We start from the raw sequence: 14138 nt of genomic DNA on the forward strand, positions 1-14138 counted from the left end.
GAATTTGGGTGGAAGTTGGAGGCAAAAGTTGATGGGATGAGGTTTGAAGATAATTTCCTTCACTTCTTTCCCATATTTCCTTTCTATGTCGGCAGAACCTATCTATAAAAAGGGATGCAATGCTCATTCTTAATGAGAGAGAATTCCACATCTTTCACAAGCTTCCACATAATTCCATTTCGACAGTTTTGATAGAGAAGGAAGAAAAATCTTATTTTTCTTATCTCTTCGGCAGAGGCATCAAAAGAAAAGAAAATTCAATTTTTCTTTCTTCCTTTTTCACGACAGTTCCTAGCTCTTGGGTATTATCTTCATCAAATACTTTGAGGTCAGCTTGTATTTATTCCTAATCTCGTAATATTTGTATTCATTTCTAGTCGGTTGTGATTTTCATTTGTCACAATATATATATGTTCGTTGTACCTCTCCAATTTTTGTTTGACTATTACAATGTATACAAATTGGAGGTATAAGTGCTTTCCAACTTGGAATCTTATAAAAAATGGCTAATCCGCTTATTTTTTGAAATATATTTTTATATTATAATATTTTATATATTGATTTGTATAATATAAAAATTCAACCTTTAATTTCACATGTAACAAACTAAGCTCTTTTCCACATACTATATATATAAATGTATATTATATTGATTCAATTCTTATAACGAGACTATTCATGAATCATACAAATATATAATTATAAAACATAACGTATGTAATATATATATATATATTTTTGAAAGCTAACGTATGTAATTATTATGTTTAAAATGACAATGGCACTGTTTGGTAAGATGATTGTGTTAATTAGAGGGTAACATTGGCTTGTTAGCTGATAGTTGTTTGGTATAATTTCTTTCTCAAAAAGCTAATTGGAAAAGTTGCTTGTAGTAACTTTTTAAATTTTAGCCTTATGGAGTTGCAAAAAGCTAATTAACCAAATATTTATATTGATATTTTAACTAAAACAAACAATTAATAGTGGTCATATAAGTCAAAATTGACCTATAGGCCAATTTTTTACCAAACAGGCCTATACGAAATGATCATTTAAAACGTAGGACTCATTGATAAAAAGTAAGCAATGTATGCTATTTCAATTAAAGATTGACCAAAAATTTAATTACATTATCATGAATCATATACAAATATATAATTATTAAACATAATGTATTGAAATTATTATGTTTGAAAATGATTTGTATATTCAGTTTAATGGTGGGCAATCACTCAGCTCCCTCAATACATATACTTCCTAAACAGCACCGGCAACAACGTTCCTATGGTTGATTGAGATATACTGTCCTTCCATTCAGTGGTTGCAGTGGCCTTGCATTTTCCTCATAACCCTAAACAACAAATTCAAAACATCAAATATTTGTACCATTCTATGTATATATGTGTCACATATTAAATCTATCTAGATAGATGCATAATTCAGTACTTACATCATCAACAGCTTCCTTTAATAAGTTTATCTGTTCCTGTGATACTGTCTTTACCTACAAAATCCAACAATTTATCATTACTGTGTGAATGAGAGAAAGAGATACATGCATATTTAATTTTCTTGGAATATGAAAAAACTCCGCAGTCACTATTTGATGGTGTGCATATATCCCGCTTTATGATCCTTGTCGGTCAAAGAACCAACCTAGGTTGCCCATAGCTAGGTAACCAGCCCAGCAAGGTTGTCCATATATAGCTAGGTAAACCAGCCCAACTAGGTTGCCATATATAGCTAGGTAAACCAATCCAGCTAGGTTGTCAATAGTTGGGTAAACCAGCCCAGCTAGGTAGGTTGCCAATAGCTAGGTAAACTAGCCCAGCTAGGTAGCCCATGCCCCATGGCTAGGTAAACCAACCCAGCTAAATTGCCCATATATAGCTAAATAAACCAACCAACAAGATTGCCCATATATAGCTAGGTAAACCAACTCAACTAGGTTGCCAATAGCTAGGTAAACCAACCTATAGCTAGGTTGCCGATATATAGCAAGGTAAACCTGCCCAGCTAAGTTGGCAATAACTAGGTAGACCAGCCTAGATTGCTCATAGTTAACCGGCTCAAACAAAGAAGGTTGAGATTCAAACTCGTGACCTTGTGGTTATATCCTTAGTCATCTTGGTTGGGTGTTGGGGAGGTTAAGGTTAGGATACAGACCTCTTTGGTTACTGTCCAGATGACACCCTGTGAGCATGGTGGGGTAGTGAGGGAACCAATGAATCTGTAATATTTCTTGCCCTCATATGTGATCTTTCCTGGATTAAGGGCGCCTAAAGCTTTACCATTGCGATCAACTTGCCTGATGCTGTTCAGCAACTGGAGTGGAACCAAGAAATTAATTAATGTATATAAGATCAATTCAATTATATTGTATATATATATATATATATATATATATATATATATATATATATATAATTGAATGGTACTTACTTGTCCAAGGAACTTATATCAGGTTTTCCTATTTTGTATAAGATGGAGACAGCAGCAAATTCATCTTTTGCACTCCTATGAACCAGATGAATCTCCATATCAACCTTTTTGCCGTTCACAGTGTTCTCAGAGGGAGTATGCCAGTGGCATTGTAACATGAAGTAATCGGTACCGTTAATGATAATCTTTCCGGCATCACCTGTCCACTGGATCTGCATGCATGCAACAATTTATTATATAATTGACCCGGGATATATGTAGATAAACTAAGTCATAAATTATAAGTGTAAAATAGTATGTAAATGAATTGTAATAATATTGGGTGGATTAATGTAAGAATATTAGCTAGACAAGACAATGGACTTCGAAGGCCAACCCTAGCTAGGTTCCCAATCTTGGGTCTGGGTCACCTATCCCGATCCGAATCATTATCTTGGTCCAAGTCATCTTCTTGGACAGAGATCCTGGGCTATTGGATTCCAAATCTCCATTTGAGTAGTTTTCGATATCTCTATCAGTTACAAAATCGATCTAAATCCAACAAAACTAAAACTATTTGGAACTAATTAATTACCTGAAGAGCATGGCCTTTGTTGATGATTATAGCCTCAGACGATTTGTAACGTCGAATCAACTCCCCAAATTTGGAGGTAACCTTAACAGTGGAGTCATCAATATTAATGGGAGACTGCATGTTACCAGCATTGCAGACTGTATAATTTGTGTGAAGTTTTCCCCATTTCCCTGGGCCATTCTCAGCTCCACTAATATAGGTAAATTTGGTTCCCTCACTCTCACTGGCTAAGGAGATGGTTTGTGATGAGAGGAAAAGGATTGAGATGATGAGGAGGATGAGTGGATTGCCCATTATTTCAGACCTTCAAAACTTGCATTGACAACAATATAGTTTTGAAGGCCGGATTGAAGAAATTTATTATTATTTACTATTTCTTACCTCTGATCTCTCTTTTGTCATGTGTATATATAGGATATAAAATGCTAATATTTCGGGATTCAATAAGGATGTGTGTGGTTTCGATGCTACATAGGGATTTATGTGGTCCCTGTTGTATTCTACCGATAAGAATTTTGATATAATTTGTTTGCCACAAATAATTTGTTTACAGCGTTGCGTGAATTTTGTAGCAGATCGAACTACTAGAACTAGTTTTTATAAAGGAAATAATTTGCGATATGATTAATTTTTTTTTTATTTATCATGGTAGGGGGATACCCCAAACGGAAAAGGAAAGGTACAAGACTAGTTAGTTTGTGTTACAAATGTGACGCCAAACAGGCCGTCCCTCAATATCATCCTCTAATATACTCTTCATCACCTCAGGAGGGCTATCTAAGATATGGATGCCCTTTGGGAAATTCCTAGCAATTTTGGCTAAACTGTCGGCTGCATTATTTTGTTCTCGAGGTATGGCTGAAAGTTTCCATGCATCAAATACCTTTAACTCCTTTCTGCACCCTTCAAGAATATTATGTGCAACTGTTGATGGTCTTCTTTTATTAAGCATGTAATTGACCACCATGGTAGAGTCTGATTCGAGTATCACCTTTTTGTAACCTGTATGAGCTGCTAGTTGTATTCCTTTGAGGAGTGCCCATGCCTCTGCTTCAAATGGGGTAGAGTTACCCATGTTGAATACGAATCCCTGCTTCCAAACTCCATTGCAGTCACGGATGATACCTCCACAAGATGCGTCATTTGTTTGCGGTTTTACCGATCCATCTACATTGATTTTGACAAATTCTTCCTTGGGTTTTTCCCATATGAACATCATCCAATTGTTTGAATTTCCTGCTGAGTGCTGTCCCATTGCTCTATCGAAAGCCAATGACACCTCCTTGACTTGTGTCTTAATCCAAGGAACCTTGAACTGGAGCGGTTTTGTTGTGCCATTAAAAACTCTTTCATTTCTCCATTTCCAAATCCACCATAGAGTTGTAGCGAATGTGATGCTGGAGTTATCTGGTACATTGACCTTGTTACTGTCTTTAATTCCTTCTTCCAGCCATCTTTGTAGCGAAAAGTTTCTTGATTTATCGTGGAAGGGTCGGAGTACTGCTTCCCACACTTCTGTTGCTAGCGGACAGGTTCTGAGCACATGCTCAGTATCTTCTACCTGATTATTGCAAAAGCTGCACTTATCACAATCTGTAAAACCTTTCTTAGCTCTGTTACTGTTACACATGATTCTTTCATGCTTCACGAGCCAGAGGAAGGTGCGAATGCGGCAAGGAATTTTTAATTTCCATATGCTATTCCATTTGGCGGCCTCTAGTGGTGCTGGTTCCCCGATGGCTATATTATAAGCAGATGCAACCGAAAAGTTTCCATTTGCTTCTAACTTCCAGGAAATGTTGTCCTCTTCCTCCATCTCCTCATGAATAAAATATAGGGCTAGTTTGCTCAATATATTTATGGGCAGTAGATGATTCAATTCACTCCATTTCCAGTCGGATTGAAGGCTCCAATAGCTAGATACAGATCGATTAAGGTCAGCGGAGGGGACTGCTTCCACAGCAGCCTCGTAAAGAGGGAAGTCCTCGATCCATATATCATTCCAGAATGATGTGTTGCGTCCGTTACCAATAAATCTTTTGACTCCTTTTATTAGAACAGGAACAGCACTTAGGATACCTTTCATTGCATTGGACATATTTCTCTTAGCCTTCCAAAGACGACAGTCTATCTTCGACAGTTGATATTTTTCCTTGAAAATCTTGATCCATAGGCTGTCTTCTCCATGCAGAATTCTCCATCCTAATTTCGCCATGAAGGCCTTATTCATTTCTTCTAATTTACGGATGCCCAAACCACCTTGCTGTTTACTTTTTGTGATCGTATCCCATTTGATGAGGTGGACTTTGTTGTCTCCCTGATTGCTTCCCCAAAGAAATTTCCGTATGGTTTTTTCAATGTTATTGATCACACCGGCAGGTATTAACGTTGTTTGCATTGTGTAGAATGGGATTGAGGACAAAACTGATTGGACCAATGCGTGTCTTCCTGCTAGTGTTAGTGATTTGGCTTTCCATCCGGCTAATCTTGAATGGATCTTCTCTATAATTCCCGCAAATGATTCCTGTTTCAGTCTGCCATGGATGGATTGGATGCCTAGGTATTTCCCTAGATCCGTGACTTTTGGGATTCCTAAAGTTTCAACGATTTTGTCTTGGAGCTCCTCATTTGTATTCTTGGAGAAAAATATTGAAGACTTGTGGAAGTTGACTTTCTGTCCCGAATGAGTGCAAAATAAGTCTAAGCATCTTCTTATTTCTACTGCTTGCTCCAATGTTGCCTCACCAAATAAGGTCATATCATCTGCAAATAGAAGATGGGAAATGTGAGGACCCGATTTAGACGTTCTAATTCCTTTCCATTTGCCTTTGTTCACTGATTCAAGTATAATGTGACTAAGTCTTTCAATACAGAGAACAAAGAGTAAAGGGGATAGAGGGTCTCCCTGTCTTATGCCTCTTCCGGGTTTGAACCATTCCATTTGTTGTCCTTCCCAAAGCACTGCTAGTCTGGACGAAGATACACAGTGCATTATATTCCTAGTCCATGTATGATTGAATCCGGCCTTTGACAGTGTATCTTCGATTAGGTTCCAAGATAACCTATCGTAGGCTTTTTACAGATCTATTTTCAACACCATCCATCCTACTTTGCCTCTTTTGGTTTTCATTGAGTTTAGAACTTCTTGAAAGACTAAGATGTTGTCCGAGATTTGTCTTCCCGGGATGAAGCTGGCTTGAAACGGCCCTATCAGCTTACTTAGCACATCCTGTAATCTGTTCACCATCATTTTTGTTACTAGTTTATAGGCTACATTGCAAAGGCCAATAGGTCTAAATTGCCTGACTGAATCCGGGCTATCTACTTTAGGTATCAAAGATATCAAAGTGTCATTGCATCCTTGATACAATCTTCCTTCTTCGAAGAAGTCCAAGGCAAACTTAGTTAGGCTGTGTCCTACGGTATTCCATGTTTTTTGGTAGAAACCCGCTGTAAAGCCATCCGGACCTGGTGATTTGCAAGGTGACATATCGAATAAGGCCTTCTTAACTTCCTCCATTGTGAATACCTTGTTGATCTCAGCCCATTCTGAGTCCAAAATCTTAGGGAAATTTTCTTGTGCTAGGGGAACCAGGGATGTCCCACTGTCAACTTCAAAAAGTTTTATGAAATAGTTCTTAACAAGCTCGCTAACCTGAGTGGTATCGAGTATAAGCTGCCCATTGTCATCTCTTAAACCTTTAATCTTGGGGGCCTTGGTTTTAATCGACGTTGCTGCATGATAAAATCTTGTATTGCGGTCGCCTGAAACTATCCAATCTTCCTTTGATCGTTGGAACCATAATAGTTCCTCTTGGTATAGAGTTTCCTCCAATTCACTGCGTAATTTTCTCTCTAATTTTAGTGCATCTGTTCTAGGACCGTATGCTAGGCTATTTTGGATACCTTTAAGCCTGGCCAGTAGGCGCTTTTTCCTGTGAAAGATGTTACCAAACGTGTTAACATTCCACTTAGTAAGTGCCCCTGCCGCAACCTTCAAGTTTGTTGATAAGTCAGATTCTTTGTTCCATCCTTCATGAATTAGAGCTTGGAAAGTGACATGAGTGGTCCAGGCCATGTTGAATCTAAAGGTTTTTTTCCTTAGATTAGATCGAGTCTCCTTGGTATCTATCAGTAGAGGGCAATGGTCTGAGTTCAACATTGGGAGATGTGTTACGGTCACATTCGGGCAGCAGAGTTTCCATTGTAAATTTGCTAGTGCTCTATCAAGACGAGCCCCTTTGAATGTTGATGAATCCACTCCTCTCATCCATGTAAATTTGGCGCCTTCATACCCCAAATCAACTAGACCTTCTCTGTATATCCAGTCGTTGAAATCAATGCATCTTGCCATCGAAAAATTCCCTGGATTGCTCACTTCTTCATGGCTTGTTACTGCGTTAAAATCACCCGCTATAAGCCAAGGCATCTGTGGGTTGTGTCTTTGTATGGATAAACCGGCAAATAACTTCTTTCTCAAGTTGTGGCAGGGACTACCGTAGACCAGTGATAACAACCATGGTCCTAGTTCACAGTCCATTACCTGTACAGAGATAAACTGAGGGTTAGTTTCAATAACCTGAATTTTTAGGGCTTCTTTCCAAAGTATCCAAATTCCTCCCGAAAATCCCACTGCTTCAACTCGTATCCATTCTTCAAAGCCAAGACTATTGCAAATCTTGTTAGCTTGATTTCCCGAGACTTTGGGTTCTAGCAAACAAAGCAAAGAAGGGTTAAATTCCCGACAAGATTGTTTCAGGGTGCGCTTAAATGAATTCGAAGCCGCCCCCTGACAATTCCAAACAATAAATAACATCTAAAAGAGATTAGGACAAGCCGGGGCGCTTAAGAGCGCATGTGGCTAACAGCCACTGGATTCTCCTCGAACACACTATCCTCATTATCATTCAAGGCCAATTCCGGTTGTATATTCAAATCTGGAGGGACATGGACAATGTCTGGAGGGTCATCCATATAAGCATCTTCTAGCCCAGCCATATAAGATGACTCTGGGTGGTCCTCAGCTTGATGAACTTGCGTAGAAGTTATGGTTTTCCCCCTATTTGTTCCTCTGACCACCGTATGCTCTAATTCTGCGGCAGCACGATTGGGAGTGGCACCTTGGCCTTGGCGTCCCCTAAGACCACCTCGCATGGATGTGCCTGGCTGCCTTTGATGGTCCATCTGTTGTCTAGTACCGTTTGAATTAATCCCTCCCTTAATTGCACTGTTTGAACTGGCATATTTCTTGTTTTGGTTCTGATTCGGGGCAAGGACGGCGGTGGTTGTGGTGTTGTTGCCGATCTTTCCTGTCCTTCTACATTCTGTTCTGTCCCAGTGTCATCCAAGTCTTGTAGAGTAGTAAACCGGGATTGTATCCCGATATCCTCGTTTGCTTCCTGGCTGTTCTTGGGCGATGACTGGTTTCTGCCCCCTTGGGTTTCAGTCGGTGGTCTGAAGTCTCTTCTTGGCCTTCTTCTTTCCTTACGCGTGACTAGCATCCATGTACCATATTTTTCTTTTGGTACATGGCTGTTCTTGATTTGGGTCGTTGTTGGAGCCAGATCTCCTTCCAGGTTGTCTTTGTTTAAGCTTTCTGGGCTGCAGTTCTCCGACCGGTGACCATAGCAGCCACAGTTGAAGCAGATCAAATGGATACCTTCATATTCGATGGTCCATTCCATGAAATTGAGAACAAACTTCGAGAGGAGAGGCTTGGATATATCAATCTCAACACACAGCCTAGCGAATTTCCCTTTGGATGCAAGATGGGTTGCAGTATCGATTTTAATTGGCCTACCCACTGTCTTACCAATTTTCTTGAGGAAGTCTTCGTCGAAGTATTCGATCGGTAAATCCGGAAATCGCACCCAGGCCAGCAGCTTCTTGGTTTTGTTATTATAGGGGCTAAAATTCGGTTCCCATTCTTGAACTACCACATAATGATCTAAAATCATCCAAGGGCCTTCAAATTTAGCATACTCATAATCTCGCAGGGACTCAAATTTGGCTATAAAATAGTCTTGATTAAGCGCAATTAGGTCAAAATGAGCCTCTGTTTTCCACATCTTTTGTAACCTTTGCTGCAAATATGAGTAGCTGACTGTCCTGCCCAGAACCTTGAGGATGAGTGAACGGCGCCATGGTCGCCGGAGTCTTTCCTTCTCCTCTTTAGTTACCCGGATTATTGGGTATTCGGACACAAAACTCTCGTCCTCCATAGCATCATCGTCAGAAACAATTTCAGGTTGAGGATGGGAGATTACCTCTTTCCGGCCCCATGCATTGATTGGAGTCGCGACGGGAGTCTTCCACTGGTCCGGCGACATCAGTTCATCTCCTGTTGGGGTTTCTTGCGCCGCATCCACAGAGGATTGACGCAAAGGACTTTCCAGTTGACCTCTCAATCTTTTTGGCTTTCTGGTGCTCCTTTCCAACAAATCTTGGTCCTCCGGCGACCGATGGGTCGCCGCAGGAGAGGACAGTTCCGAGAGAATTCTGGTCATGCCCAAGCGTTAATCTCTGTATACACTTGATTATGTATTGCGATATGATTAATTTGGTTGTGTGCATGTACTTATTAACGAAAGCACGCATGTGTTCCAGACTGCCAGCAAAGGAAGAGTGTCATGTTATTTGTGGGAAATCATTTGGGACATGATTGTGAGACTAGGTGTCCATGTAAAAAATGCTTAAACAGAACATTCATAAATCAAATCATGGTCTATATGCATTTGCGCCAAAATGAAATAGCAGATACATATTGCACACGTTGGATATTCCATGGAAAGCCTCCAATTTTTCAAGAACCAAGTAATAATGGTTCTCAGGTTGAGTATGATGATTCTGATGATGAAAACTTAGATGGAGTCTATGAGTTCTTAAATGAATATGGAAATTTTGTAAACTTCAACTCACAGTTAAATCCCAATACTCACAGTGATGAAGTTGATAATTTTGAGAACATATTGAGAGAAGCAAAACAAGAATATAATATCCAGGTTGCACTAAATTAAATTCTCAAAATTCTCGATCATTAACTGTGAAGTTGCTTCCTTTGAAGGTGTATAATAATTGGAGCAATAAATCATTTGACATGTTGCTTGAATTGCTAAAAGAATGCTTACCTGATGGCAATATACTTCCACATTCTCACTATGAGTCTAAGGCTATGCTACGTAACTTGGGATTGAGATACACAAATATTCATGCATGAAAATATGATTGTGTGCTATTTAGGAAGGAATTAGAGACCGATGATTGTTGGGATTGTTATGCTGTGCAACCGTGTGCACCATGCATGGTGCACACGGGTCTAGTATAGATTCATAATTTCTATACTGTAAATTCATAACTTCTATTCTGTAGATTCATAAACTCTATACTGTAGATTCATAATTTCTAAACCGTAGATTCATAATTTAAATACAGTAGATTCATAATTTCTGTACTGTAGATTCATAATTTCTATACTGCAGATTCATAATTTCTGTACTGTAGATTCATAATTTCTAAACTGTATAGTTATCAAATTATGAACATATACTTATGTGATTTGTGAATACAGAGTTCAACAATTGGGAATATGAACATCGAAAATTATGAACATATAGATTTATAATTATGAACATATATTTAAAAAAAATTTGAATCTACAGTATAGATTTTATGAATCTATAATATAGAAATTATGAATCTAGACCCGTGTGCACCATGCATGGTGCTCACGGTTGCACAACATAATTGATTGTTGTCCTATATGCGGTACTTCTAGATGGAAAGTCAAGGGTGTGTGCGATTTTTGAAGGAATTAGAGACAGATGAATGTTGTCCTATATGTGGTACTTCTAGATGGAAAGTCAATGGTGGTAAAGGAAAAAATATTCCTCGTAAGATATACTAAGGTACTATCCTCTAAAACCTACGCTTCAAAAATTGCTTATGTCAAAAAAAAAAATTGCAAATGATATGAGGTGGCATAAGGAAAGACGAATTGACTATGGTGAGTACTAACGTCATCCGGCTGATTCTGGGCTTGGAAAGATTTTGAATCAGTGTTGCAAAAATCCTGCCTAGGTACTAATTAATCGGCGCCTAAGCGCTAGGCGCTGGCCGATCGCCTAGCGTATCATCATAATCGGTGGTCTAGGCGACTCGGCCGCCTAAGCGCCGACTAAGCCTCATAGGCACCGACTCGGTCGCCTAATTGGCCGATTAGCTATTGTTCCATTCTTTTTTAAATTGGTTATTTCACTCAAAACGACATCGTTTTGAACGAAATAACCCTAAATTGTTCAAACTCTAGATGTTTTTAAGGTTAATATTTACTATTTTAGTATTAACTATTAAAGTATTAAATAGTTTATAGTTATCATGACCTTGTCTACCGTGCCACAAACACGAAGACCCAACCAGGCAAGACCAATCAATAGTATTCTTATTAATTATGGTTATTACACCAAACTTATAGCCCAATTAGTAATTAACCATTGCCTTTATTCCAAATCTAGACAAAACCTTGTCTTAAACCACAGTAGTGACAACTTTATAAATCATTACACCATTACTCGCAAGTTAGGTGGTTCGAGATTTATTTTGTTGTCCCAACACTTTCGTCATTTGTCACAAATTAATTTCATAGTAGTACAATTTGGTATCTTTAATCAAGTTAATTTTCACACAATTAACAAGATTATATCAACCAAATTTTCCAACTAGTTGAATTAAGCTTATATAATCATATTAAGAATATTATTTAAAATATTCAATACACTTGAGCTTTGACGCTCACGATTATATAGTCATCCCAATTTTGACAAATTGACTATACTTGAAATCTAGAACTGAAGTCTTTTACGAAATTTCAACCATGCAACACGTTTGTTACATACCACTATGGCCGTTAAGCCATTCAAGCATTTTCCATGGAATTTCTTCTTGAAGTCCTTTCTTCCCAAAGGCAACAAATGGATAACAGATTCCACTTGAAAGGCATCACTCAGGATCATTCCTTCGTCAACTTGACTTAGGACGATCCCGGATCCACCATCTTGTATTCAAGTAATCGGCAAACGACAAACATTTTTGCCTTAGCGTCATCACTATTATACTTCAGGTCAAAAGATTCCCACAACGAGTCACACAAACCATTCAAAACATAGTTTCGGCATAGGAAAACCAAATATTTCCAAATTCTTACTATGCTAACGGTTTGAGCGTTAGACTCATGTTCCTTTCCACTAGGAACCATCTCGGTCAAGAACCATGACATGCCGAGAATCATTAGGTTGTACAACATTCCCAATTGCCACCCTTCGAAATTCAACTGCTAGAATTTCCACGATCTTTCGACCAAACCACAAGGTACCGTCCCATGTACCTTCATCGTAGGGATATACCCTTTGATGCCACCACCGATCTCCGAACCAAGTTCACCGGGGGTTTCGGATTGTGCAACCACGTTGCCGATCCGACCATTTGAATGTGCACCACGAGCAACATTTACGGTTCCACCGCTCGTGGAATCCATATATTTTATCACCAAAAAAATTAATCAGTTTTAAGATGGTTGGATATTGGTGAATAAATCGATACAAAATATATATATATATATATATATATATATATATATATATATATATATATATATATATATATATATATATATATATATTTGTCCCGAAAAATGCAATTTCATTTATAGAAAATTAATTCCAACCAATTTTGGTACGAAACTAAAATTACATATATATACAACGTATATATGGTAACCAAATAGGGATTTATTTTATCAAAAATAATCCCACCACAACTTGTACGAAACTAGTACAAGTGATTTAATCCTCACGAGATTAATCCCACCGCTTGGTACGAAACCAAGAACAAAAATAAAACAAGAGACGAGTTTCTAACCTGAGGTTTTAACCCAACGAGAAGAAAGAAGAAGCAGAGGAAGCCTGAGTCTTGTGTACACACACTCTCCTTAAAACCGATTCGTCACCTCCCGAGGGTGCTAGGAGCGTTGTGGCGTCAATCTTCCAGGATAAAACGGACTACGACTTTGGCGTTCGAGCACTCCAACCCAAAGTCCGGTGAACTAGAACACAAGCTGAGCACTCCGATGTTTTACGGAAGATGTTGGCAGAACAACTTTTCTCTTGTAAATGGGATGAGAGATGAGAGAAAACAAAAGAAAGATTTTGAGAGTTTCAACAAGAATGTTTTAAAAAACTATCTGCCAATATCCTAAGCTATTTGTAGGGAAGAGTGAATAATTAGCCTTATAATGACCATTAACCAACCATAAATTCAATTTAATAATTGGATAATAATGTTTGAAACGGTCGTACTTATTATCATAATAATACCAACGGTCACGAACTTAATACGCGATTAATTCGTACCGACCATAGCGACCTGTTTCAAAATATCTGAGTGACCGAGAAGTCCGTACAAACCTGAAGGTTTAATGAATTAGGACCGGAAACCACACCCGAGTGGTCCGCAAGCACCGAAACGTTGCAGCACGAAAGTAGCTCACGAAAGGAGAGCACGAAAGAGCTCACAACTCCAACTTTCAGAATGAAACTAAAGCTTAAAATTAAGATTTCAATTTGCATGCACTTTCGTCCAGCATGAAAGCATAGCACCAAAGGTGCTAAAATCACAAATTCACAATTAATCTTTCAAAGCTTAACTCTACTTAAGCTTATAAACCCAACTTTCGTGTAATGCAACGAAAGTTATTAAAATGCTTAAGTTTTTGACTTCTCTCAAATTGATTCACTTTGAGAATCAATTTCTCATTCACCTATTACCAATTTTGAGCGTACATTATATCTAATTCTTTGTCTCACTACGAAGAACCTGGATCCACTTTGACCCAACTCAAATCGGAAGTGGATCCCACATATATTTGTACCACAAAATAGTCACTCAAAATGCCATTTTTAGCTAAAAATTCCAACAGAAAGTACTTGAGAGATTCAAAATGGATTAAGCTAAGCCAGTGAATACAACCTCTTGGTATGCATTTCAAGTTGAGCAAGAAGCAATGTGCTTCTAGTGAGAAAGAGAAGAAGAAATGCAAAGAGTTCCTTATTCCTCAGCTGTTGGTAGTTTG

The 14138-nt window shown here is 38.4% G+C and overlaps 2 protein-coding genes across 2 annotated transcripts; both read right to left on the reverse strand.

Moving 5' to 3' along the window:
- Positions 1–2167: 2167 nt before the first annotated feature.
- LOC109175356 (alpha carbonic anhydrase 4-like) lies at positions 2168–3395 on the reverse strand. Its single transcript, XM_019324646.1, has 3 exons — positions 3017–3395; positions 2443–2654; positions 2168–2325 (listed from the first exon to the last, which is right to left on the reverse strand). Exons 1-3 carry the CDS (start codon positions 3308–3310, stop codon positions 2319–2321), a joined length of 513 nt encoding a protein of 170 aa, XP_019180191.1. The 5' UTR covers positions 3311–3395; the 3' UTR covers positions 2168–2318.
- A 4708-nt stretch (positions 3396–8103) lies between these two features.
- On the reverse strand, positions 8104–9522 carry LOC109175269. Its single transcript, XM_019324542.1, has one exon. It carries the CDS (start codon positions 9520–9522, stop codon positions 8104–8106), a length of 1419 nt encoding a protein of 472 aa, XP_019180087.1.
- Positions 9523–14138: the final 4616 nt, after the last annotated feature.

This window comes from Ipomoea nil, unplaced genomic scaffold (assembly GCF_001879475.1).
Source record: "Ipomoea nil cultivar Tokyo-kokei standard unplaced genomic scaffold, Asagao_1.1 scaffold0026, whole genome shotgun sequence".
Classification (NCBI taxonomy): Eukaryota; Viridiplantae; Streptophyta; class Magnoliopsida; order Solanales; family Convolvulaceae; genus Ipomoea; species Ipomoea nil.

What these genes read in the sequence shown, in the direction of transcription:
- LOC109175356 (XM_019324646.1), bottom strand. Translation starts at nt 3,310, where the DNA reads ATGGGCAATCCACTCATCCTCCTCATCATCTCAATCCTTTTCCTCTCA. An exon ending in ACAAAGGCCATGCTCTTCAG is followed by an intron (nt 2,655 to 3,016) that starts GTAATTAATTAG and finishes GCATGCATGCAG; the next exon opens with ATCCAGTGGACAGGTGATGC.
- LOC109175269 (XM_019324542.1), bottom strand. Translation starts at nt 9,522, where the DNA reads ATGACCAGAATTCTCTCGGAACTGTCCTCTCCTGCGGCGACCCATCGG.